The sequence below is a fragment of the Diplotaxodon limnothrissa genome, linkage group LG14 (assembly GCF_057381915.1).
Source record: "Diplotaxodon limnothrissa isolate DT_005_m linkage group LG14, D_limnothrissa_male_GT1.1, whole genome shotgun sequence".
Taxonomy (NCBI): Eukaryota; Metazoa; Chordata; class Actinopteri; order Cichliformes; family Cichlidae; genus Diplotaxodon; species Diplotaxodon limnothrissa.
This window is the reverse complement of record NC_140609.1, coordinates 15,256,602-15,279,896: the sequence shown is the minus strand read 5'-3', so window position 1 is coordinate 15,279,896 and position 23,295 is coordinate 15,256,602. Positions and strand designations below refer to the sequence as shown.

Sequence of the window (23,295 nt, the reverse complement as noted above, 5' to 3'; positions counted from 1 at the left end):
TAATGCTGAGTTCTGCACAGCTTTGTTTTTTTTTAGCACATTTCTTTTCACCTGACAGTACATTTCTAATTTTATTTATGGATATGACAGCAACCCAGCTATAATGGGCTTGCTCCCAGCACTCTCTGTATTCTGAAGTTTTCCCCAGAGTGAGTAAGAGAAACATATTCCTACAGCTATCTTCTATGTAAATTAACGTGCACATAATAAAAGTTTTAAATATAAAGTTTGAATGCTAAGTAAAGGAGCCAGTTAATTATGAGAAGACTGTGGCTTGGCAAACAGACATGGCAAAGACAGACAGAAAGGTGGTGGGGGACAGGGAATCTGCCACTTTCAGATGTCACTATCCTGAGACTCATGGGCACGTTACACTCTATCAGCCTCTTGCACTTCTGGTACATAAGAAGTTGTTGAATTGTAATACAGTGTCGCTGAGGACCTGCTCTGCCTTTGTGTCACTTGTGTTTAGATGTGTGCCTCTTCTTGATAAGTGTGAGTGTGTCCTTATGGCCCTGGTACATAGTGTGATGGCTGTGGCTTAAGAGGGAGAAAGGTCATTAGATAATTCACTAACAACAGAGTTGAAGCCTTGTGGTCTCTCTCGACTACTCTGTCATAACAAATGTGCAGACACGGATTTTCATTCTGGAAACATTTACATGGACTCTAATAGTTCAACCATGGACACTCTTCAAAATAAAGCAAAATTTGGGTTAACCAGTTTTTCAGGTGCCTTACAAAACCTTTCCTTCAAATACTCTGGATTTCTACATGCTTAATGACTGAAGATGCCCTCTCCACAGTATATTTTAGCTCTGATATACCAAGGATTCAGCTATTATTTTTTAAGTGTTTCATTATCCATCTTTAAATTATTTGGCCTCCTCCCCAACTTAAATTTTCTTCCTCTCCAAGAAGTCCCATAACAGTTATCTGAACCCTGTGGTGTAATCTTAAAAGCTCAGCAATTACCCTTGATAATGGTTGTTTGTTTTAAAATGCACCTTAAAACACACATGCATCAACACTACAATGAGCGGGTGGAGGGAGGTTTGGAGTCTTCTCTCACCCCCATTCTCTGCGACCTGCTGGAGCAGGGGGGCTAGGAGGAGGAGTTGGCCGTCCGACTGCGGTCTGGAGTGTGGAGCCTTCCTGCTGCTGCGGAGTCGGGGCGGTCTGCCTCCCCCCACCGCAGGGAAAAGGGAAACACCACCTGGGTCTGGGTGCAGTTCCCCCCTCCAGGGGCGGGGGCACCTAGACCCGGTTTGTAGAGTACGCTTGGGGAGTGTGATCGTGTGTACAACGTCTCTTTATGTCTGTCTCCACGTTGGTTGAGTGTGGAGTAAGTGCATATGAGAGCATGAGGGTGGGAATGGATGTTTGTATCTGTGTGTGCCTGTATGTCTGTGTCTATATGTCAGGTTGGGTGTCAGGCGCCACCTCTCTGGGGACATCTCAGGCCCTCCAAGGTTTGGAGGCCTATCTCCCCCCACCACCACTTCCCCTGCCAGTGGCGGACCCCCTCAGACATCGGTGCGTTGGTGGTTCTTTGTGTCCGGGGATGGGCGTCCAGGTACACACCGGCTCACTCCTTGGCGGCCGCTTATCGGGGCCTGGAGCCTGGGGCTCGCTCGGGCCACTTCGGAGGTGGGGTGCCCCCGGTCTCTCGGCCTGGGGCTCGGTCACTCAGGCGCAGCTGGCTGCCGGCGGAGCTCACGGGCGCGTCACTGCAACTCCCCCTGGCTTCTGCTCCGCGGCTGCTGAGTGAGCCCTCATCTGGGACTCTCCTCAGCTCTTTCCGGGACAGTGGCGCAGCTGCCCCTCTGTTGGTCTTCCTTGGTCTCTTGTGTTCTGGGGGCCTCTGGATGTCTGGAGTTTTGATCTCCTCCATACCTGCTTCATGCCCTGGAGGACGGGGCTGTGGCCCCCCCACACCCTCTAGCAGATTATTACATGAAGGAACCTTTTAAAAAACAAAAAACAAGCGCGTCCATGCTCACAGGTGTACACACGGGTGATCACACCCACAAACTACACCCTTTTTGGCTCCTACCTCAAAGCACACTGTGTTCTGTTGATCTTATGTGCTGCACAATAATGTTTAACATTTAGTATTTACTGTCATATTCCCATATATCATTGTGATGTTGTTTATTCTATTACTCTTGTTCTCTTCTGCTTGTTTTCTTTTTTCTTTCTCAGCAGGTGATCCAGGTGATTGATATATGCATTTTTTTTTCTCTGCCCGTTCTGTTGGTTTTTGTCTTTTGCCCTTCTCCCCCGTCCCTCTTCTCAGCTGTTTCTCTTTCCCTCTTTCTTTCTCCCCTTCTTTCCCCCAGTCAAGTCTGTCCCGTATTCAGTAAGTGAAACTAAAATAAACAATAAAAGGTGAATCAAATGGACCATTACGGCAAGGCTGGGATGGTCAGTTTGGTAAAGTAAATCCATTGGGCATCTTTCTTTGCCTTTAGACAACAATTCTGAGGGCAAAAGAGCCAAACGGGACAGGCCAAAAAGAAAAAAAAAATAAATAAAATTACCCTTGATAATGGTGATGTGAACTATATCCTAACTGACCTTGAAATTGTGATGACAAACCTGATGACAAATGGTCATGTCAATAGAAACACAAATATCATTAATAAGAAAAAGAGAGAACTTTACATAGTCTAGAAAGTGGTTTACTCTTCACAATTTCTACAAGTCATATAACCCCCTAGGACCTGGCGTCCACATATGTGGACATCACATTTTGGGTTATTTAGACCAAAATACTCAATTTTGCTCTACAAGGGCCTGATATCCACTTACGAGGACATTATACTGCTACTGTTCTATCAAAATTTTGAACGAATATCCTCATATGTGGCTCTTATTTTTTTAAAAACAAAAATAAGGTAAAAAAAAATCTGGTAATTCTTTGTTTTTACATTCATCGCTCCCCAATGTGCCCAAATATCAAAGAGAAATTAAAAATGCATGCCGTGGAAGATTTGGGGTCTTAGGAGGTTAAAGAGACTCACTGCATAACTTTTACATATGTCATAGCAAGCATAAAAATGGTTTCAATGAAACAATGAAACAAACATTACGTGTTTATGGTATACTTACACCAGGAGGCTGGTCCTTGGAGAACATACCCCAGGTATGATAGTTTAGATCGTGCTTAAAAGTTTTATGCTCTGTTTCCCCAAAACCATAAACATAATGAGATGGCAGTCTAGTTGTCACTTGGATGAACATGTCTGAGAAGGTAAAACCTGGCACAGATGAATCCCAACTAGGAGAAAAGACAGGGAATTAAACCAATGAGAGACGAGAGAAAGAAAAGAGAAGGCGTGTGGTGGTTGAGGTAAGGAGTAGTCAAAGGTAGTAATTCACATTATGTTTAAATAAATAGGCATAAAGACCCATGGGCAACTGCAGGCACCCCTTCAACATAAATTTTAATTAGTAAAATTTCAGCTGACGGTTCCAAAAAAAATCATTGGAGGTTTAACTACAAAATAATGTCACCCTTGCTTTGAAATATTCTTTGAATAGACTCCAAACCTGTGCTGCTTCATGTGACATCATCATGAATGCTGAACAAGCGGAAACAACTTCAGGCACTGATGGACTGAGAAACTTTCCTGAGCATATCTCATGTGACTGCGTAACTGCACCAGAGGGTTTGACTCAGCATTGTTACTTTAATCTTTTAGGATAAAAGAGTTTCTAGTTGAAATAGTTGAAATGGAAATTTTAACCTATTTTTGACTTTATTACTTGGTGGGACAATTTAGTATTATTTAAGAAAAACTGAGAATATCGATCTATCTATCTATCTATGCTTTATCTATTTATGCTTTATTTAACAAATAAATACAAGTGTTGAAAACCCATTTTAACACATGAAAAAAAAATTCCATTAAAGAAAAGCCTCAACATACCTAAAACTTTTGGATACTCACATTATAGTCCCGGTGCTATTCCTAATAATCTGGATGCCGAATGGGTACTTGACAATAGCGACCCTGTAAAGCCTATTGCTCTCTTCAGTCTCAGGAGTTGTAGGAACCGACAACTCCACTGGTACCTCATAGCGATCATCATTTGGGTCATAGATCTGCATGTGGAGGAATTGTTATTGCATCAATTTATGCACATCAATCATGAATCAATTATTGCCCCACTACGTGAACAAAACAAAAAAATAGGCACACACCTTGAATTGCAGCATGTCACTGCTGTGATATTTAATGTCAACACGGAGTGTGTCAATATCACGGGACTGTGGACGGCCACTGCTCCTGTACTTTGTGTTCCGAATGATATCAATTGTCATCCCCTCATTACTTTCCCTTAATGATGTGACATTGTAACCATAGTTTTCTGGATAGATGCAATTTGGGGCACCTTCAATGGCAATTGGCTATGTAGGGAAAAAAGAAAACATAACGGAGCACTATGAAATAAAGTTTCAAGACTGACACCATCAAATCACCAAAAGGCTATGTTTAAGTGTCAATTGTTAGGAAGGCAACAAATCAAATGTTCAAACTGAGATATTGTCATTGCATTTCTAATATGTGCTAACTTTGAATTTGATGCCAGCAACAGGTTTCAAAGAAGCTGGGTAAGTGTAAGTGTTTGGGCATTGATGATGCTCATTTACTGCAGTTTTGAAAGCAAAATGTTTATCCAAATATGCTTCATTTGGATTTCTGCTGGTCTGCATAGTAGTATTTGCCATATAATGAAAGCATTTGCACTTTTCATCATTTACCTTTAACACAGAATTCCAACTATTTGATAGAAAAATTAAATGATATGTGTATGTTAGCCTACGACATGAGAAATTCAGTAGGCTACTTACATCCCAGATACAGCCTCTGGCCTCGCACTTAGCCTGATCTGCATTGTCCTCTGGATGACAGTTAATACGTAGTACTTTCCACTCTACCACATACGTCTCCCCCAAGATCAAGTCAAGGTTCTGCAGGGTCAGCACCTGTGGATTGGATAAATTTTAAGGAAGGAAAGTGTTTGTGCAGGGATTACAGAAGCCATTGAGAACAAAGCCCAGATCTGCCTGGCGATGTGACTGTGTCATCTTTATGACACATCGGGATGTGGACAGCATCACCGCTGCTAGCATTGCTAAGGTTAGCCAAAGTGTCCACACTTTTTTTTTTCTATTTTTTGTCTATTATGTCTATAGCTTCTCTCGAAGAACACATAGGCCCGCGTCTCCCCAAGCAAAATCTCCAGGATTTGGTTAATGTGCTGGTGCTGGCCAAGGGCGAAGTAGGCCGCCAGTGACTCCTGGTATCGGCCCACATCGAAAACCTTACATACGAGCTCGTCCCCGCTGTGCAGGTGGGCGGCTCTGAAAACGTGGTCTCCCTCCAGCGGCTCCAACAAAAGGTAGTCCCCGATGCGGGAGATACAGTACAAGTGGGGGCTCGTCCGGGATATTTGAAAAGGGAGTTCTGTGTTGGATTTGGGTTTTTTTTTATTATCTCACTTTGTCACCTTTTAGAGATTCACAACTTCCCAGTTTAGTTAGGTGAGTGTCCAGCTGAGCTTTGTTTTAAGTTCTTCCTTCGGGCACTCTTTTGTTGTTTTGCCTTTTTTATTTTCGGAGTAATCCTGGGCGGGGATTAGTTCCCTGTTGGGGGTAGGCAATTCAGGGCCCCGGTCGCTGAAGTTCTGCCTTTCAAGTCGCCTCGAGCCCAGCACGCTCCAGGAGATAGGTAGGTAAAGTTTGTTGTGCTTAGGAACTGGGTAAGTTGTGTTTGTTTAGTGTATACTGCAAGAGGTAAGTTGGTCGGTTAAAGTAAGTTGTGTAGTTTTCCATTAATCGGTTAATTATTGGGTAGTCTGCGTGAGTTGGCAGACGGGTGTGGCAGTGGTCCTAATTAGGTGGTGTGTTTCTAACCCTTCACCATCCCCAAAATGGTTGACACAGCTGCTAGTGTACAGGTGTCTAGAGGCTTGTTTGTGAGCAATAACATTCACCTGGTTCCAGACTTCTGTGAATCCAGTGTTCACAGCTTTTTCAGTGTTTGAACGCCTGGCAACTGCACTGCAGTGGCCTCAAGATGTGTGGGGGGTGATGTTGCTGTGTCGGTTGACAGGTAAGGCTCAAGGAGCTTGTTCTGGTCTGTCTAGGCAGGACGGCCTGGTTTATGGAAAGATCAAAAGTGCCGTCCTCCAAGCCTATGAACTGGTACCTGAGGCCTACAGGCAGCATTTTCGACGGTTGGAGTTGGCGCAGGGACAGTCCTATCTTGACTTTGCCAGGGAGAAGGCGAGGCTCTTTGATAGGTGGTGTGCAGCAAGCCAGGTTAAGGATGTGGGGTCCATACGTGAGCTTATGCTGGTGGAGGATTTTAAAAACTCTGTTCCTAAATCTGTGGCCCTTTATTTAAGTGAACAGAGGGCTACAACTTTACAGCAAGCTGCCACCCTGGCAGATGAGTTTAAGCTGACTCATAAAGCAAGTGCTGTCGGACAGGATATCCCTCTGCACTATAGCGCATCCTGGACAGGTAAGAGTGGGCCAGCTAATAAGGAAAATGCAGTTATGGTTTTAAGACCTAGGCCCAAACTGTGTTTTTTCTGTCACAAGCCTGGCCATGTGGTTGCCAATTGTGTCAAACTGGCACTCAAACAGAAAGCCCACTCAACACGAAAGGGGCCTGTTTTGAGAACAGTCAGTCGTGGCTCTCAAACTGACAAGCTTGCCAGGCCTACGGAAAGGCTAAACCTGGAGCACAATTGCTCGGTAGCACCCCGTAATCAGTGTACGAGGCCAACTAACCCTGAGCTGCCGCTGGTTGACCCTTTCTCTGGTTCATGTTCAAAACCACCCTTCAGATCTGCACCCCTTGCTAACAAGTATGTCTGTGTTTCAGTGAAGCCCGCTAGCTGCCTGCTGGGTTCTCAACACGTGATAGTTCGAAGCCCTGGCTATCCCATGGGACACTGTTTCGAGGGTTTGGGGCCACTCTCTGGGAATGTTGTGAACCCACTGAGATGGGATTGGCAGTTTCCGCAGGCAATGCCTAACCGGTGCTATGGGGTTTGGTAGGTGGAAAGCCTGCAATTTCTTCATGAAACGGCTATGGACTCACTTTGTGTTATCGTAAATTTGACAAACCATGGGTTTGCATTTATGGGAGGGGGTGTTACGGCCCTAGCAGGGCCTCCTCCTGAAGGTGCCTGTGTGGGCGTGTCCCACTACCTCCTACCTGAGATGCCACCTTTCCCTCCTGTACAGCTGACTCCCATCAGCAATTAAAGGTATTTAAGCCCAGAGCAGGGTGAGCTCTGGGCCAGAGTGCCATTTTGTGTGGGTACAGCTAGTGAGCTGAGTGTTTCTGCGGTAGTTTCCAGCTAGTGAGCTGTGTAGTGTGTTGTCCAGCTAGTGAGCTGTGTAGTGTGTTGTCCAGCTAGTGAGCTGTGTAGTGTGTTGTCCAGCTAGTGAGCTGTGTAGTGTGTTGTCCAGCTAGTGAGCTGTGTAGTGTGTTGTCCAGCTAGTGAGCTGTGTAGTGTGGTTTCCAGCTAGTGAGCTGCGCTTTCCTTTTGACTTTTTGCTTTATTTGACCAACGCCTGAGTTTTGTTTGTGTTTTGTTGGTGTTTTATGGTGATAACGGCTTGTCCGTCTCTTTTAGTTGAATAACTTCAATAAAACTGTTTTATTTAACTGTTTTGCCTCCCTGACTCCTTTTTCTGACCCGGTCACTTTTGTTGCTTCCCCCTTAACGCCTAGACCCCCCCCCCCCCCCCCCCAGGGGAACGTAACATAGTGTATGTACATGCAGTTACTTACACACACACACACACACACACACACACACACACACACACACACACACACACACACACAACAAATCTAAAAAGTACTGCTTAAAGCGTCTCTCGACACTTTACAGACTCTTGCCTTTTTGCTCCTAATCCTGGGCACTTATTGTAGAATCATTGCTCTTAGTTGTTCATTTTCACTCTTTTTTTCTCTTTCTCGTAATGACATGCCCCCACACACTCTCACAGATGTTTTTTTTTTTTTATGATTTTCACCCAATGTAAATTGTTAACATTTGTTACACTTAGAGGCTAACCTTGAAGTGAACAATAATGGTTTCATTCCTGGTCAAACTGAAACAAATGACAGAAGTGTGGCTGCTGTAGAAGTCATCCATTCTGCATCAGTCATGCAATACTAGAGTCTGTGCTTTCTTCTTATTATTATTATATTAATTCATTGATTGATAATATTGATATTGATTGTTTCCATTAACTACTCACTAAATATATCTGTCATATATGTTGCTTGTTTGTCGATATTAGATTAGAGATTTTCTTTTTATTATTCCTATATTTGATTTTTTTTACTCAAAAAATGGTTTCTGCTGCTGCAGATCACCTATAGTCTGACAAAATCTACATTCACGTGTGTTATAAATAAAGACTGTGTGACAAACACAAACAAGAAAAAAAACAATAAAGGTTGCTTCTTTTTTTGCATAATTATGTCTAGAAACATGCTTGTATTTACCTTCTTGGCTCCATCGTAGTCTATATTGTTGTTATCTAATATTGTAGTAGTGTTTGTAGCATCAACATCAGTCACAGAGACGGATGCGGGGACAGTAGGTACCCCAAGGATAATAATGTTGTCAAACTTAAGGTTGTTTCGGTCATTGTAACCATTGTTGGTCACCTGCATCGTCAGTGTTCCCTACAAGACAGCAGACTATGATTATGACACAGTCACATAATTTGACCTTCTAAAAATGATCCCAGATTTGCAAATTGAAAACACACACTAAGTTTAGTGCCATGCACCCCAGAGTAATGTAATGTAACGTAATGTATACATTAAACATCCAATTTAGTCCTCAGTGCAGTTTAAAGCATAAAAAACGTTTGATCCAGCAATACTTTAGCATCCCAACATTGGTCAACCATGAGTGGTAAAGTGGAATGAAAAAGTCAAAATTCTTGGGTGGTTTTGAACTTTAGACTTAAGCTCAGATTGAAAGAAATATTTTGGCTCAATTTGAAAGAAAGGATGTATGAACTTGTGTGGGAAAGTTACCTGGGTAACAGTGAACTTGTAGTGGATGTAGTTGCTATTCTTAACTGTGTCTGTAAAGAGAAGCACATGTAACATATGTGTTAAATACTTGTGAATTTCACCCAAAACACTTTCTTTTTTTGGATTAAATATGTCATTTTTGCATCTCACTCTCCTACCTGTGTGATCTGAGTCTGTGTGCGTTCATGTGCATGTGTGCGCTGCGTGGTGACGTAGGCGCGTGCATGTGTGCCCCGGTCACAGCTTCTTTCAGCATGGCCGGAGGTAAGTCACTGCCACGTTGCTCTCAGCTAATTAAAGTTTGTTCGGATCCCAAGCTGCAGTGTGAATACAGCCGAACCGCCGCGTTTTTGTTTGTCATTAACAGACTCATTCGGGATAAGTTTTGTGGAGGGCGGAGTTCACTAATATACACTTATAATGAGTTTTAGTCGAGAACGCAGCTAAAATGCTAGCATGCTAAGTTAGCCTTATTGCTAGCGGCTTGAGAGCGTACTCGCGGCAGTCTCTCTTTTTTTAACAGCATGCACTCTTTTTTCCTTCGTCAGGAGAGGTGTACTGGCAGTCGCATGACACACACAGATCGAACGCATATTTCTGTGTTGCAGGTATGGAGATGTTCTTATGTTTTGGAGATGCAGTCTTTCATTTATTGTTCTTATAAGTTGTTTTGATGTTTTTTTCAGTGACATATTATTTATTTTGTGCTTTTTGTTTTTGAGAGCTTAAGTTAATGTTTTAAAACAATTTGTTGTATTTGATTCATTACATTAATGTACATTAATGAAGCTGCAGGCACAGCTCCTTTCAGCATGGCCGGAGGAGAGGTGTACTGGCAGTCGCATGACACACACAGATCGAACGCATATTTCTGTGTTGCAGATGTGCAGTAAAGAGCCAAAGACTCAGTACTGTCTCCTGCCTCTTACTTTCACGCCAGAACACAACGCAGAACAACAGGCGTAACGCATGAACGGGTTACACACACACAGAGCTTTATCTTTGTCACAGCACTTGAACACAAATGATGCATAGTTACACAGCAAAGTGTAACAGCTTCAGCTTGTTGATACGTATGAGCTAACTGAAAGTGATTGGCTAATATCCTTTTTTTTGTACTCAAAAAGATAAGAACTTTCATTTGATGAAAAAAAAAACGTATCCAGAATCCAGTCAGTGGTAATAGCAATACACAACATACTAGCAAACAGACAAAAAAAAAGAAAAAAGGAGACAATACCTCGGGAATCACCGTCATCCCAAAATAGCTCTCCAGCTGCGCTGTCATGGTCATCAAGAGCAATGATCAAACCCATGGGATTACGCCGACTAGTTAAATATACATAAACACACATAAAATTACAAATAGCGTTCACATGAATAAAACAAATGCACCAAATGTAAGAATACAACGTTTGCCATTATGTACATGTTTGTGATAATCTCTGTGTGTGTGTGTGTGTATGTGTGTGTGTGTGTGTGTGTATGTGTGTGTGTGTGTACCTGTATGTTGTGGTGACATTAGGCTTCTGTGTTGGGAGGATTGCTCCACCCCTGATGTGTAATCCAAGCTTCTCTGCTGGTAGGTACATTTCAACATGCCTTTTGCGGTCTCCCACTTGTTCCATCTGATCAGAAGGATAGCAGAATAAAATATTAATTTAACTGAATTCCCTCTTGTGGGCAAAAGAATCTATGCGATGCAGACTGTTTTTCCTTTTTACTGAAAAAATATAATTATTTTTATACCATACATATGTAGGGTATGTAATTTTAATCACTTTTTACTTCATCGTATTTAATCAGAGTTCACCGATCTTTTAAATCAGTTAGTCATCATCAGTAATTGTTAATCAAACTCTAGTCTCATACTATAAGCAGAGCGCGGGGGGGTTATTCACAAATGAGTATGTAAACACATGCAACAATTATGAGGTGACCACCCTGTAATTTATAAAAGACAACTGATTTGGAAACAAACTAACACTGGGCCTTTTGTGAGGGTGTTCTCCTGTCTCACCCTTGACAACAGGCCTTATGAAATCTGGATGTTAAACTGGCTTTCAAAATATTATAATGATAAACTTCACATTTCTCTCTGTCTCTCTCTTTTTAAACGTGTCCCTCCATTCATCTCTGGTCCAGTTAGAGCTCAGCTGTTTGATCCCCTGAGGACTAAATCCTCAGAGCAGCCTAAAACTATTTAACAAAAAAAATCTCTTCCTTTTCTCCTTTTTACTTCCTTCCTTCACCGTGTCCTGTTTTTTCTCTTGTGATGCTCTAATTCTTTTTTTTTTTTATCCTGTTTCCTCCATTCCGACTGAGCTCTATGTGAGGGTGTGTCCGGGTGTGCATGTGTCAGTTTCTGTGTGTGCATGTGTGTCATTTTATGCAGTACAATATGGGCGTGTGTGTGGGCTAGAGTTAGTGGAGCATCTATAAGCAATTTCAGATCTTATCTCCCCCTCACTGTCTGCCTTAAGGAGGTCTTCTCTAGCCCTCTCTTCTCTTTCTCCTCTTAGTCTTGCAATCTTCCTCTTTTCTGCATACTGTAATTTTCATTTCTGTTGCCTCTTTCTCATCCTCTCTATTGTTTATGCTTTCCTCTATCTCTGTGTAATTGCGCTAGCCATCCTTTCCCCTTTCTTTTCATTCAACTCCCATCCCATCTGTTTTGTTCTCATCCGAGTGCTTCTCCAGTATTTCTTTGCTCTGTAACTTGTTTTTCATGGTCATTTTCACTACATCATTGCTCCCCCACCCTTCTATCCTCCTACCCAGATAATCACAGGGGACCAACCAGGACAAGGGGCCGGCAGTAAGACAGCCAATCTAATCGTTCATCTGATCAGTGGGCGCTTTACATCGCCACTGTGACGGCTAAATAAGGTCCCAAAGGAACTTAACACCTCTTTTATCTCTCTGTCAGGGAGATAGTCTCTCTCTTTTCTTCCTTGTCCCCTCTCTCACTCTTTGTCCTCATTCCTACTCTGTCTTATCACTTTAGTCTCTCAGTCTCAAACAACAACTTGAGGCATCAACTTTCATGTGACAGGTTGTGCTTTACATGTTTTTGTGACAAATATAACATGATAGTGATAAGCCCCCCCCCCCCCCCCCCCCCCAAATCTATCTGATTTATTTTGATTACAAGGCTTATTATGTTAATTCAGCTCAATGAGATTTTTAAGGAATTTTTTTTAGATTGAGAGTGTATTATATTGAAGATATTCTATTATTTTGCTTCCCTAAATGGGATTTAAAAACTGCCTATACTGTGATGTCTGAAGTTAAAACCCAGCTTTCCTGCATTGTGGGTTTATACACAGTTTTATGACCATCAAACCATAAAAAGAGTGCAATTTATGAATTTGCACTTAACTTGGACAACCTCCAGTAAGCCTCTGGTAGTTACCTTTGCTATTAAGTAAAGTGAACATTTCAGCAAGAATTTAAAGAATTGTGGTTTCTACAAGTGTGTAAATTAATGTATACAACTCCATTAAAGGCAGTAGTTGTGCTACTTTACAAATACAGTTACAGACCCATACATCTAACAGATAGTTGTGCTACTTTAGAGGAAACATTTCCAATGAGGAAAAAATATCCTTACCGTCTCGTAGTCGTACCACCGAGCATCAGGTAGATATGCCGACACCTTATCCACACCCTACAAAAAACACAAGAACACAACACTTGCATGACTATCTATTTGCATCTCCAGAGAAAGTGCCTCGAATAAAGTGAGGATAAAGTGAGGATAGCCCTTTCTGCTATATATAACTGCAACTTAATTGTAAAAATGAAGATAAAATGTCCCCATCAAGTAAACATGTTCTTAAATTGCCTATCATCCAATACAAAGTTTCCACACAGGCCTTGTGACATTTCAGTCTACAATACTATGATGTAAGAGACGATGGGAAAGACGGCATCAAGCAACAACTGATAGGTGACAGCCTTTGATGGCTTAAGGTGGTGGACAGACGGGGGCAATCAATAGACGAGCACCAAGCCTTTGATAGCATTGTCACTTCCCTGTTCTTTGTGACAGTGCAGAACAGAGGGAGAGAGAGAGAGACATTCACAGGGGGCACAGCTAAAGAAAGCGCAAACTACAGGTCCTTCTCAAAAAAATTCTATATTGTGAAATACAGTGTGACAACTGCACAGGCCAAGGCCTGTCACAGGCACTGATGGCAAAAGCATCTCCCTTCCAATTACTCTCTCACCTCCTCTCTCTCTCTCTCTCTGTCTCTCTCACGCTGTCCTTTTTGTGGACTGTTAAGGTCTGTCATTAGGAACATGAAATAGGGGATTCAGGAGGACAAGAAGAATAGTGGCGAGGCATATTTAAACAATGACAAATAACACCAAATTATTAAATTTGAGAAGTAAAAGAAAAAAACAGGACATAGTAAAAGAAGAAAGACTAAAATATGATCAAATATATAAAAATAATGGCCTGCTAACCAAATTAAATGACTTAACACCCCCTTAAGGGCCACAGATTCACACTTTGACGTAAATCACCAGCCACAACTGCTGCACAGCCTGTAGGATGACAGCCTGGGGAAATGGATGCTCCCCCTATACCTCGTTTTCTGGTGTTGGATTTGCTCGCGGCTCCTATCACTCACACCACTGACTAACGGGAAGGGACTGCAGGACTTAGCATGGTTGCTAACTGCGTTTGATAGGGAAACAGCACGAAGCCTGTATCCTTATTTGGAGCACTGAATCTCAGTTAGCTATAAGGTAAGATTTGATCAGGTGAGCCAAAGATTCATGCTGGCAGAATGATCAGATGGCAGCTGAATTAAATGAGAGCAGCAGAGAGAGAGAGAGAAAGAGAGGGAGAGTATGAGACAGAGTGAAAGAGAAGTGGGATGAAATGAAATGGGATCACAAGGGTGAGTAGACAGCAGCTGATTAAGAGAATGCAGATGAGACGAGGGAGCCAACGTTTGATGAAAGGATGAGCTGAAAAGAAAAAGGGAGAAACGGGCATGAGAGTAGAAGTATGGATGAAGACCAGAGGGGATGACAGAGATAGAGTGCAGGAGATCTCTTCAGTTTATCACAGAGATCAAGGTTAAAGCATTGATTGATCTGCATGATGGAGAAAGCATCATTAGAGAAATGGATAGGCAAGTAGACAAAGGAATAAATAAAGAACAGATAGAGTATAGTAGAGAATAGTTTAAAAAGGTGAGTGTAGAATATCAAGGGTTGTTAAAGATCATCCTTTGACCCTTGATGATATCTCTTTATATTGCCCTTCAGAGCATGACACAGCCGTCACATATAGTGAGCATACTCTTGCCACCCGAATCCTTTTGAAATTGCATACAAGAGGACAAAAACACTTCGACGACACTGCAATATAACCCTTCTTAAGCTGATTAATCACATGAAAACAATTTTCATGTTAAAAGAAAATTTACTGTTTTTGTCTAAACAGACAGAAACAGGGGCATCCATTAAGGCGCCGGGCTCTGTACCTGAACATTATTTGCATGGCATTGTTTTCCAAAATGGTGAAACGAAAATTTAGACCCTTTTGTAAAAGTCATAACCTTACATAAATGATAGTACAAAAGTTTTAATGTCCATGTATGCATAAATAACTATGCAGACTGGTCAGGATCATACACTATATTGCCAAATGTTTTCACTTACACATCCAAATGACTGAATTCAGGTGCTCCAATCCCCTCCATGGCCACAAGTGGCCACCTATGCATGCTGACTAACTCTACAAATATTTGTGAAAGGATGGGTTGCTCTAAGAAGCTCAGTAAATTCCAGCGTACTGTGAAAGGATGCCACCTGTACAGCAAGTCCTGTAGTGAAATTTCACTCACTATAAAATATTACACAGTCAACTGTTAATGGATTTAAAACAAAGTGGAACCAAATGGGAACTACAGCAATTCAACCATGAAGCGGTAGGCCATGTAGAATCACAGATGCTGAGGTGCACAGTGTGCAGAGGTCACCAACTTTCTGTAGAGTAAATCGCTACCGACCTCCAGACTTCATGTGGCCTTCAGATTATCTAAAGCAGCGGTCCCCAACTCCCGGGCCTCGGACCGGTACCGGTCCGTGAGTCATTTGGTACCGGGCCGCGAGAGTTGAGGCTCAGGTGTGAAATGTATGGTTTTCAGGGTGTTTATCGGTTTTCAGCGTTATTTTGTTATCGTTTTTATCTTTAACTCGGTCTTCATGGGTCTTTTCACATGTGTTATGAATAAATCTTTTTTTCGTTACCGGTACTGGTTTTATTTTGTTGTATTTTTCCGCAACGCCTTAAAGGCCGGTCTGTGAAAATATTGTCGGGCATAAACCGGTCCGTGGCGCAAAAAAGGTTGGGGACCGCTGATCTAAAGAACAGTGGAATGGATTTCCATGGCTGAGCAGCTACAGCCAAGCCTTATATCACCAAGCGCCATGCAACATATCAGATGCTGTGGTGTAAAGCATGCTGCCACTGGACTAGGGCGCATTGAGAAGTGTTCTTTGGAGTAACGAGTCACACTTCTGAGTCTGGATTTGGTGGTTGTCAGAGACCAATACTTGTCTAACTGCATTGTGCCAACATGATTGCTCACCATTGCACAAAGCAAGGTCCATAAAGACATAGATGAGCAGGTTTGGTGTTGAAGATCTTGACTGGTCTCCACAGAGTCCTGACCTCAACCTAATAGAACACCTTTGGGATGAATTAGAGCACAGACTGTGAACCAGGCCTCCAACATCAGTGTCTGACCTCCCAAATGCTCTCCTGGAATAATGGTAAGCTCTCAAACCTTGTGGAAAGCCCCCCCAGAAGAGTTGAAGCTGTTATAACTGCAAAGGGTGGGCCGACATCATATTAAACCCTATGGATTAAGATGCGACATCACTCAAATACATATACATATGAAGCCAGATAAGCAAATACGTTTGGGTATAGAGCAGTGGCCCCCAACCCCCGGGCCTCGGACCGGTACCGGTCCGTGAGTCGTTTGGTACCGGGCTCACAGTTGAGGCTCAGGTGTGAAATGTATAGTTTTCAGGGTTTTTATCGGTTTTCAGCGTTATTTTGTTGCCGTTTTTATTGTTTACTCGGTTTTCCTGGGTCTTTTCACGCATGTTATGAATAAATTTTCTTTTTTTCGGTACCGGTAATAGTTTTTTTTTTTGTATTAATCCGCGACACCTTAAAGGCTGGTCCATGAAAATATTGTCGGGCATAAACCGGTCCGTGGCACAAAAAAGGTTGGGGACCGCTGGTATAGCGTGTACGTTTAAACGCATGACCTCTATAGGTCAGGCTCTGGAAGATGACCCTATTTACCCAAAGTAACCCTGCAGTTCTTCCCAATGCCACCTACAGACAAAGACAACATTGTAAAGCAAATGTTTAATCCAACTCCTGAATAACTTTACCTACTGTAAATTTATTCAAGGGCATGTCTTCACCATCACAAGGAAGGTCATATTTTCCCCTCCTTGGAGGACTTCTAAACATTTCTCTCTGTTCAATTATCAGGGCACTTTGATGGAAAGCACATTGCTTTTAAAGAGAAGGGAAATGAGCAGTGAGTCATAATTGATGCCCCAACACACCCACTGATAATGGATGTCTTTTTATCCTATCCTGTTTCCAACTGCACAACAGCAGTTGAATTGTGTCTCTGGCTGTGAAGGCATCCCAAATAGGTGCATTTGTCTTGGTTCACAAAAATAACATCCAGCACAGTTGCCTCATGCTTCTTCCTTTCCTTTCCCTATACTCTGTAAGACGTAAACTCTAAAGCATCACAAAGCCCCCCCCCCCCCCCCCCCCCCACACACACACACACACACACACACACACACAGTTCTTGTATTAGAAACTTTTTTCACAATTACACTGATTGAAGTTACTTCATCCTCAGCCCGACAATGAATCCAATTCGCTTTCCACTATTCTGTAATTCACGAGAGGCCGCACTAAATTGCTTATTATTCAGGCCACTTTGACATGACCGCAATCACTGCATATGCACACATACATATGTGCCTACAGGCACACACATTTACATATGCAGGCAGCTGCACGCATGCGCGCACACACACACACACACACACACACACACACACACACGCACACACCAAAACCCAAGCGCACAGACACACACACACACACACACACACTGAAACAAACACAAGAGTACACACTCTATCTACACTTCTAATCTGCTCGTAATGAGGTCAGTGCTCTCATTAGAGCTCCGAGAAAAGAGGGAGGGTATGGAAGAGAGAAGAAAGAGGGATGAGAGTAGGGGAGGGCAACAAAGAAAATCCCATGTCATGTTTTCCCAGTGGAGGTCACGCTGTGTGCGTGTGTGTGACTGTGTGAGTGAGTAGCTGTTCAGCTGCAAGACATGTTTCTCCATTTTCTATGTACATTTCTTTAAGTAATGTGTATGATGTCATTTTGACCAAAGTATCTTCATATGTATATGTATTCTGTTTCTGATATGTCTCTCTCTCTGTGTTTTAACTTACTGGATCCAATACAGGTGTGATGAGCAGGTATTTTCCCCAGAGGAACTGGCGATCTACTGTCCAGGTTGCGCTGTCAGAATAGAACCTTGGGCAAGGAAGAATATATATTAAATTAGGCATCTTTGTCATTATGTTGTGTCCAGCCAAAATGTAATTAAACTACAGACCGTACATTTTATTTTCCAGTTTATGGTTTAGAAAAGCTTTAGGATGTCTATGCTTTGTTACAATTCTAAACTTTATCTTAACATTAAATTAATGTTCACCCTTTGATTTTTCCAATTTATTCATGTCTTACTAGATCACATTTTCCATGTTTTACCCTGGCTGGCTCATTTAAGCTGTGTGGCTACTAATCTCCAATCCGTTTCTTTCTTTCGTAGAGTCATGCATATACTTTACAACTTGTCACTTGGATGCCATTATGTTTTGTTAATGCCCTTGGTGTCTTTTTGAATGGTGAAAGGGATGAACAGTTGTACTGCAACACGGTCCTTGTGCTTCTCGCTATCTGTTTATCATGTGGTTTGCTAGTTGTCTGATTGCCAAAACATTTAATTTTTCTTGTGCTTTTTAAAAATAAAACCACGCAAACAGGAGTGTATTCACTCGATTTGGAATTGCTGTCTTGCCAAGGTCTTAGTTTCTGTTGGCATGTTGTCCTTTCATTCATTGCCAGTGACATCACTTTTTAGTTTATAGGCCAGGGTTGCCAGGTTTCAGCTACTAGCTTTCAGGCACTTGGAACAGAGCTTTTCACTATGTAAAATTGCTCATTTTCTTTCTTTAGGAAAAAAAGGAAATCAAGGAATTTTTGTTTTTGCCTGCCTTGACAGTTGTTTATACTGTCTATTTCCGTCTTGGTGGGAGTATTTGTGGACAGAGTTATGGTATAGTATAGCATCAGGTTGTTTGGATAACCAGGGAGTTATCCAAACAACATGATGCTAGTCTTCTCTTTGCTCCTAGATACACCTTCGGAGGTACTGTGACATCACCTATGACCTTGCAGATGATAATGTCACACTCTTCTGTGGCATCAGAATGATGGTAGTGACCAAGACAAATGCCCTATTATTGAATAAATTACTTTGCTTGTATGCAACTAGCACAGTGCCCACTGTCACAGGAATCACAAGGACATCAACAAATATGGATGTCACCATCGTTGGAGGTTGATTTATCAACTATGTTGTGTGATCTGGTCATTAGGAGGTCACAGCAGTGTAATATCATCTGTGATCTGTCAGATGATGCCAAAGTGACCTAGCTGAGATGAAAAGACATCCACTCCTCAGAACGCCCCGGTTTAGTACTGCACTTACTGAGGTCTCCAGCAATACACAGTATGAAGTACATGAGAAATACTTTTGGAAGATTTAAGGTTTTGGTGGTTAGGAATAGGTATTTGTGAGTTATGTCCACAGGTGAATCGAAGCAACTGCAGTTTATTTGTGTCGCTGTTTGAATTGGTAGCATAATGACTTAACTCAATAGTAGATGGGACTTACTCATGCAGAACAGGACGTACAACAGTCTCTCCTGCAGTGTGGGCTTTGTAGAATAGCGTGTAGAGGTAAGGCAGAAGTGTATAACGTATGTTCAGGTAATGTTTGGAACTCCGGACCAGTGCTGAGTCAGCACCATATACAGCTGGATCCTGAGGCTGGAGACAGAAAGATGGAGTAAGGGAATGGTGTTAATGAACAAGAAATAATAGAGAAAATAAAACACATATTTGTCCATTAGTTACTGAAAAACAATGGGAACGAGGGAATATGTTTGAGCAAGAGAAGGAAAGAAAATCGCTGAAATTAAAGGAAGTGAGTGACGATAAAGCAGTAAAGAGGAGGGATGAGAAAGTGGAAAATTACCATGAGCAAATACACATTAACCTTAATCATAATGAATAACCACAAAATTACCTTTACATTGGAGCAATCTAAAAGTACAGTTTATAAAGACAAAGAGCAAAAGAAAAAAATAAATGAAAAAGTGAGAGAAAGAAACAGAGGTATGATGTTAATTTGATGACAGTGGTAAGTGTGGTAAGTGTGAGGGTGATTAGCTGCTTACAGGCCGTGGTCCTCTCATCTGGCTAATCATTTATGCCTCCAGCAACTCTGACAGTCTGATGAAAACTCATTTGTGTCTGTGTGTGTGTTTGGACTATCTGTATGGGATGTGATGAGCGCCATGATTAGGGCAAAGCAAAGGTCACACTTTAGCTGTCTTGTTTAGTGGAAATTGTACATCAGATTCATCATCATCGTGTCCCTGTCTTCAAGCAAGTACTATCACCAACCCCCACCCCAAACGGAAAATGTTGTGGGAGCATCAGTTTTCATGCGATTCAATAGTGTAGAATGATTTTTCGCATAAGCCATTTGTGTTCATCTGTATAAATAGCTCAGTGGCAATATAAGCACTCTTCTAGGCTCAGCAGGCGCCTTCCCTGTGTTTCTCAGTGACATTAAGCCACTGATCTGACCTGTGACATTTAACGTTTTAGCCTGCTTGTTAAATATAAACATAATTTTTACTCTGTTAATATTACCACCTGTTGAAAATCATTGTCACTGAAAATGAATACTGACTCTCTTCTTGAAGAGCGATTGTCCAGTCAGAAAGTTAAGAAAGGCAGTCAGTGCAATACTGCAGCTGATGTGGAGAATCCACCATATTGCAATAACTTTATGTATATCAATATCAATTCCTTTAAATTTCATTGCACCATTGAGATTGTGAGTAATATTTTATTTCAGACTCAAATGTTGTGTTTTTCAGCAGCTTGCATCCTCAGTGTTAAACACAGATTCAGCTGTACTTGCACCAGTGAGGTGATAATCTCCACGGCTACAAAAAGTTTTTAACTGCTCGGATTTCATAGCACCTATACAATGTTATAGAATAATGTGTATACCCTGCAGTACTTTGCACCAAACAGCAAAGTTGTAATATATAGATTGACAATCTAATATAATAAATCTGGGAGTACCTTGTACCCCTCAGCGTTGTGGTTCCGACTGAAGGGGTAGAAAGCCCCGACCTGCATCCAGCGACGACACAACTCCTCAGTGGAGTCATCAAAGAAACCGCAGATGTCAGCTCCAATCTGAAAAACATTTACAATGACATTTAGCCAAAACCTACAGGTTCAATTCTAACAACATCCTAATATTGTTATATCGGAAAAATCAAACTGGAATAACATTTGACAAACTCTGAGAAAACTTGAACTTGAAAACAAAAGATCTCTAGATTACTAATGTTTCATTATGGCCTGGTTAAAAAATGGTCCAACTGTAAGGTTAACAAATCTCTTGTAGCACCAGTGTGATAACTGCCTTTATATTTATCTTCTAAAATGCCTCTCTTCATGCTGGCTCCATTTAGTGAGGATTTACTGGCAAACAGTAGATGTGGGTTGTAATCTTTATTTACATTAATTGCTTTCATGGAGTCCAAGAAAGAGACTTCAGTCAAAGGCCAGTCTGCAGAGACTGTTTGCTTTCTATTGTTTACTACCGGCCACATTTTACAACAGCCTCAATGGGAGGGAATCGATCCAAATCCTATTTCTCCTGCTTTCTTTCCGTCTTTCTCTCTGCGTTCGTGTGAGCGTGTGTCTACTGAGGAACCCAAAATCTGCTTGCCACAGTCCCAGCAGGAGAAGTTGGCATGTATATATGACTACCTGCTGTGCACAGCTGGAGGAGTGTGCATGTGTGTGTTTGCATGTGCACTGGACTCCCTGTCGTTTTCTTACTGCTGTTTGAAATCTGCAAACTAGCGATACACACAAGCAAGTACAAGGTCCACTCGGTTACCGGCTAGGAGTGTGTTTTCTGAACGTGGTGTTGTTCCAGGAAAGAAAACTGCTGTTGGTGCAGACATTTTAATGGATCTTATTCAAGACACACTTCTTCTTGTCTGCTGTTTGAAATTATGACGGAGCATACATCCCAATGACAACTAAATCTTCTTTAAAAAAAGCAAAAGAGAGAACCATCCAAGTGCCAGAAACACACGCTAACAAACAGATTAAGTTCTATGCCTGGTTCTGGAGCTTTCTGTAGAGTACAAATGATATATATATATATATATATATATAGATATATATATATATATAGATATATATATAGATATAGATATATATGTTTTCATTCTTCAATGCTTTGCTGAAGTGAAAATAAAAACTTGAATGGTCATATTTATTTGTCTTATCAAATGATTTTAGCTATTTTAAAAATTATTAGAGATGGACCGATCCGATATTACGTATCGGTATCGGTCCGATACTGACCTAAATTACTGGATCGGATATCGGAGAAAAATAAAAAATGTAATCCGATCCATTAAATATCACGAAAGCACCTCACAAAACTTGCAACACACCGTAACTCACCTCAGAACGTTAGCACGTCGGAGCAGTATGCATCACGTGATAGAGCGGCTGTGGCGTGCGGGACCTGTCAGTGGTCTGGATAGCATTTGGAGCTTAGCTAGCAACCCGGCATTTCATCTCCGACAAAGTTATCCCCGAGAGAAGTAAAGCAAGTGTGTAAGTCCATCTCTGAATGTTTGTAAAGCATTCCTGCGTTAAGCTTAACAAGCGATATATGGAGCGACTTCCTCCTCTTGCTGCTACTTCAATCATGAAACTGCTTAATGATCAGCTGATCGGCTTTTCTGTCGCGAGTCCGCGTCTCTTGTTTGTTTTTGGCCCACTTTGCACCAGAAAGAGCAAACCAGCGGTTGAACAACAGCAGCACGTTTAAGCTTGATCAGCTGCTGTTAGAATTTATTTAATATTACTTTCTACTCGAGGATCTTTTTCTACGTAGCTGACGCTGGTAACTGTGCAGGGGCGGATCTAGCAAAGTTTAGCCAGGGGGGCCGATAGGGCATGAACAGGGAAAAGGGGCACAAAGACATACTTTTCTTTCTTATTCTCATTTAAAATGTCGAGCTTTTAATAAATAATTATCTGACACCCAAAGTTTTAATTTGATGTAAAATGAATAGAAGTCAATTACTGTATATAGTGACTATTAAGTCTAATATACCCTAGTAAGCTATAGTACTTTTTCCTTTGGGAAGGTACCATCTGTGCAGTCTGCAATTTTGTTGAAGAAAGATGTTGAATCTATTTAATATTTTAATATATTGAAAAAAATAATTGATTTCTGTGCATTTTTTTTCACACTGCATCAAATTAAGGTTGATTACGTCGATTAAGCATCATGAGGTGGCGCGTGAGGGGTGGTTCCCTATTTTTTATTTATTTATTTTTGTTGTTGCTGGGAGTTGGAACCCTATTAGTTAGGTTGCTTAATATTTATGCTAAGTACTCTTTAAAATACCAGAATAGGGAGGATGGTGTAGGTTTAAGTTTATTAGATTGATCAGTATTGCTGAACTATGAAATATTTTTTTTGCATACAGGTATAACAGAATAGCTTTAGTGTAGTTGTTGTTTTAAACTTGAGTATGAACTTATACAAAATGCAGCAAGATATTTAAAAAAACAGTTTTGTTGATTAAAAAACACTATATCGGATTCATATCGGTATCGGCAGATATCCAAATTTATGATATCGGTATCGGTATCGGACATAAAAAAGTGGTATCGTGCCATCTCTAAAAATTATATGACCATTAC

General features: G+C 41.5%; 1 protein-coding gene across 1 annotated transcript in view; it reads right to left on the bottom strand.

Moving 5' to 3' along the window:
• Window positions 1-23,295, bottom strand: part of si (sucrase-isomaltase) — a 67,952-nt gene that overhangs the window by 24,652 nt on the left and 20,005 nt on the right. Inside the window, exons 16-27 of the mRNA XM_085371709.1 lie at window positions 20,629-20,745; window positions 19,142-19,296; window positions 17,631-17,715; window positions 12,706-12,762; window positions 10,596-10,720; window positions 10,333-10,421; window positions 9,093-9,142; window positions 8,550-8,732; window positions 4,862-4,996; window positions 4,211-4,417; window positions 3,957-4,111; window positions 3,115-3,283 (exon numbers count right to left, since the gene is read on the bottom strand). Of these exons, the coding sequence (XP_085227835.1) occupies window positions 3,115-3,283; window positions 3,957-4,111; window positions 4,211-4,417; window positions 4,862-4,996; window positions 8,550-8,732; window positions 9,093-9,142; window positions 10,333-10,421; window positions 10,596-10,720; window positions 12,706-12,762; window positions 17,631-17,715; window positions 19,142-19,296; window positions 20,629-20,745 (1,527 nt within the window). The remainder of the gene's footprint in view (window positions 1-3,114; window positions 3,284-3,956; window positions 4,112-4,210; window positions 4,418-4,861; window positions 4,997-8,549; window positions 8,733-9,092; window positions 9,143-10,332; window positions 10,422-10,595; window positions 10,721-12,705; window positions 12,763-17,630; window positions 17,716-19,141; window positions 19,297-20,628; window positions 20,746-23,295) is intronic.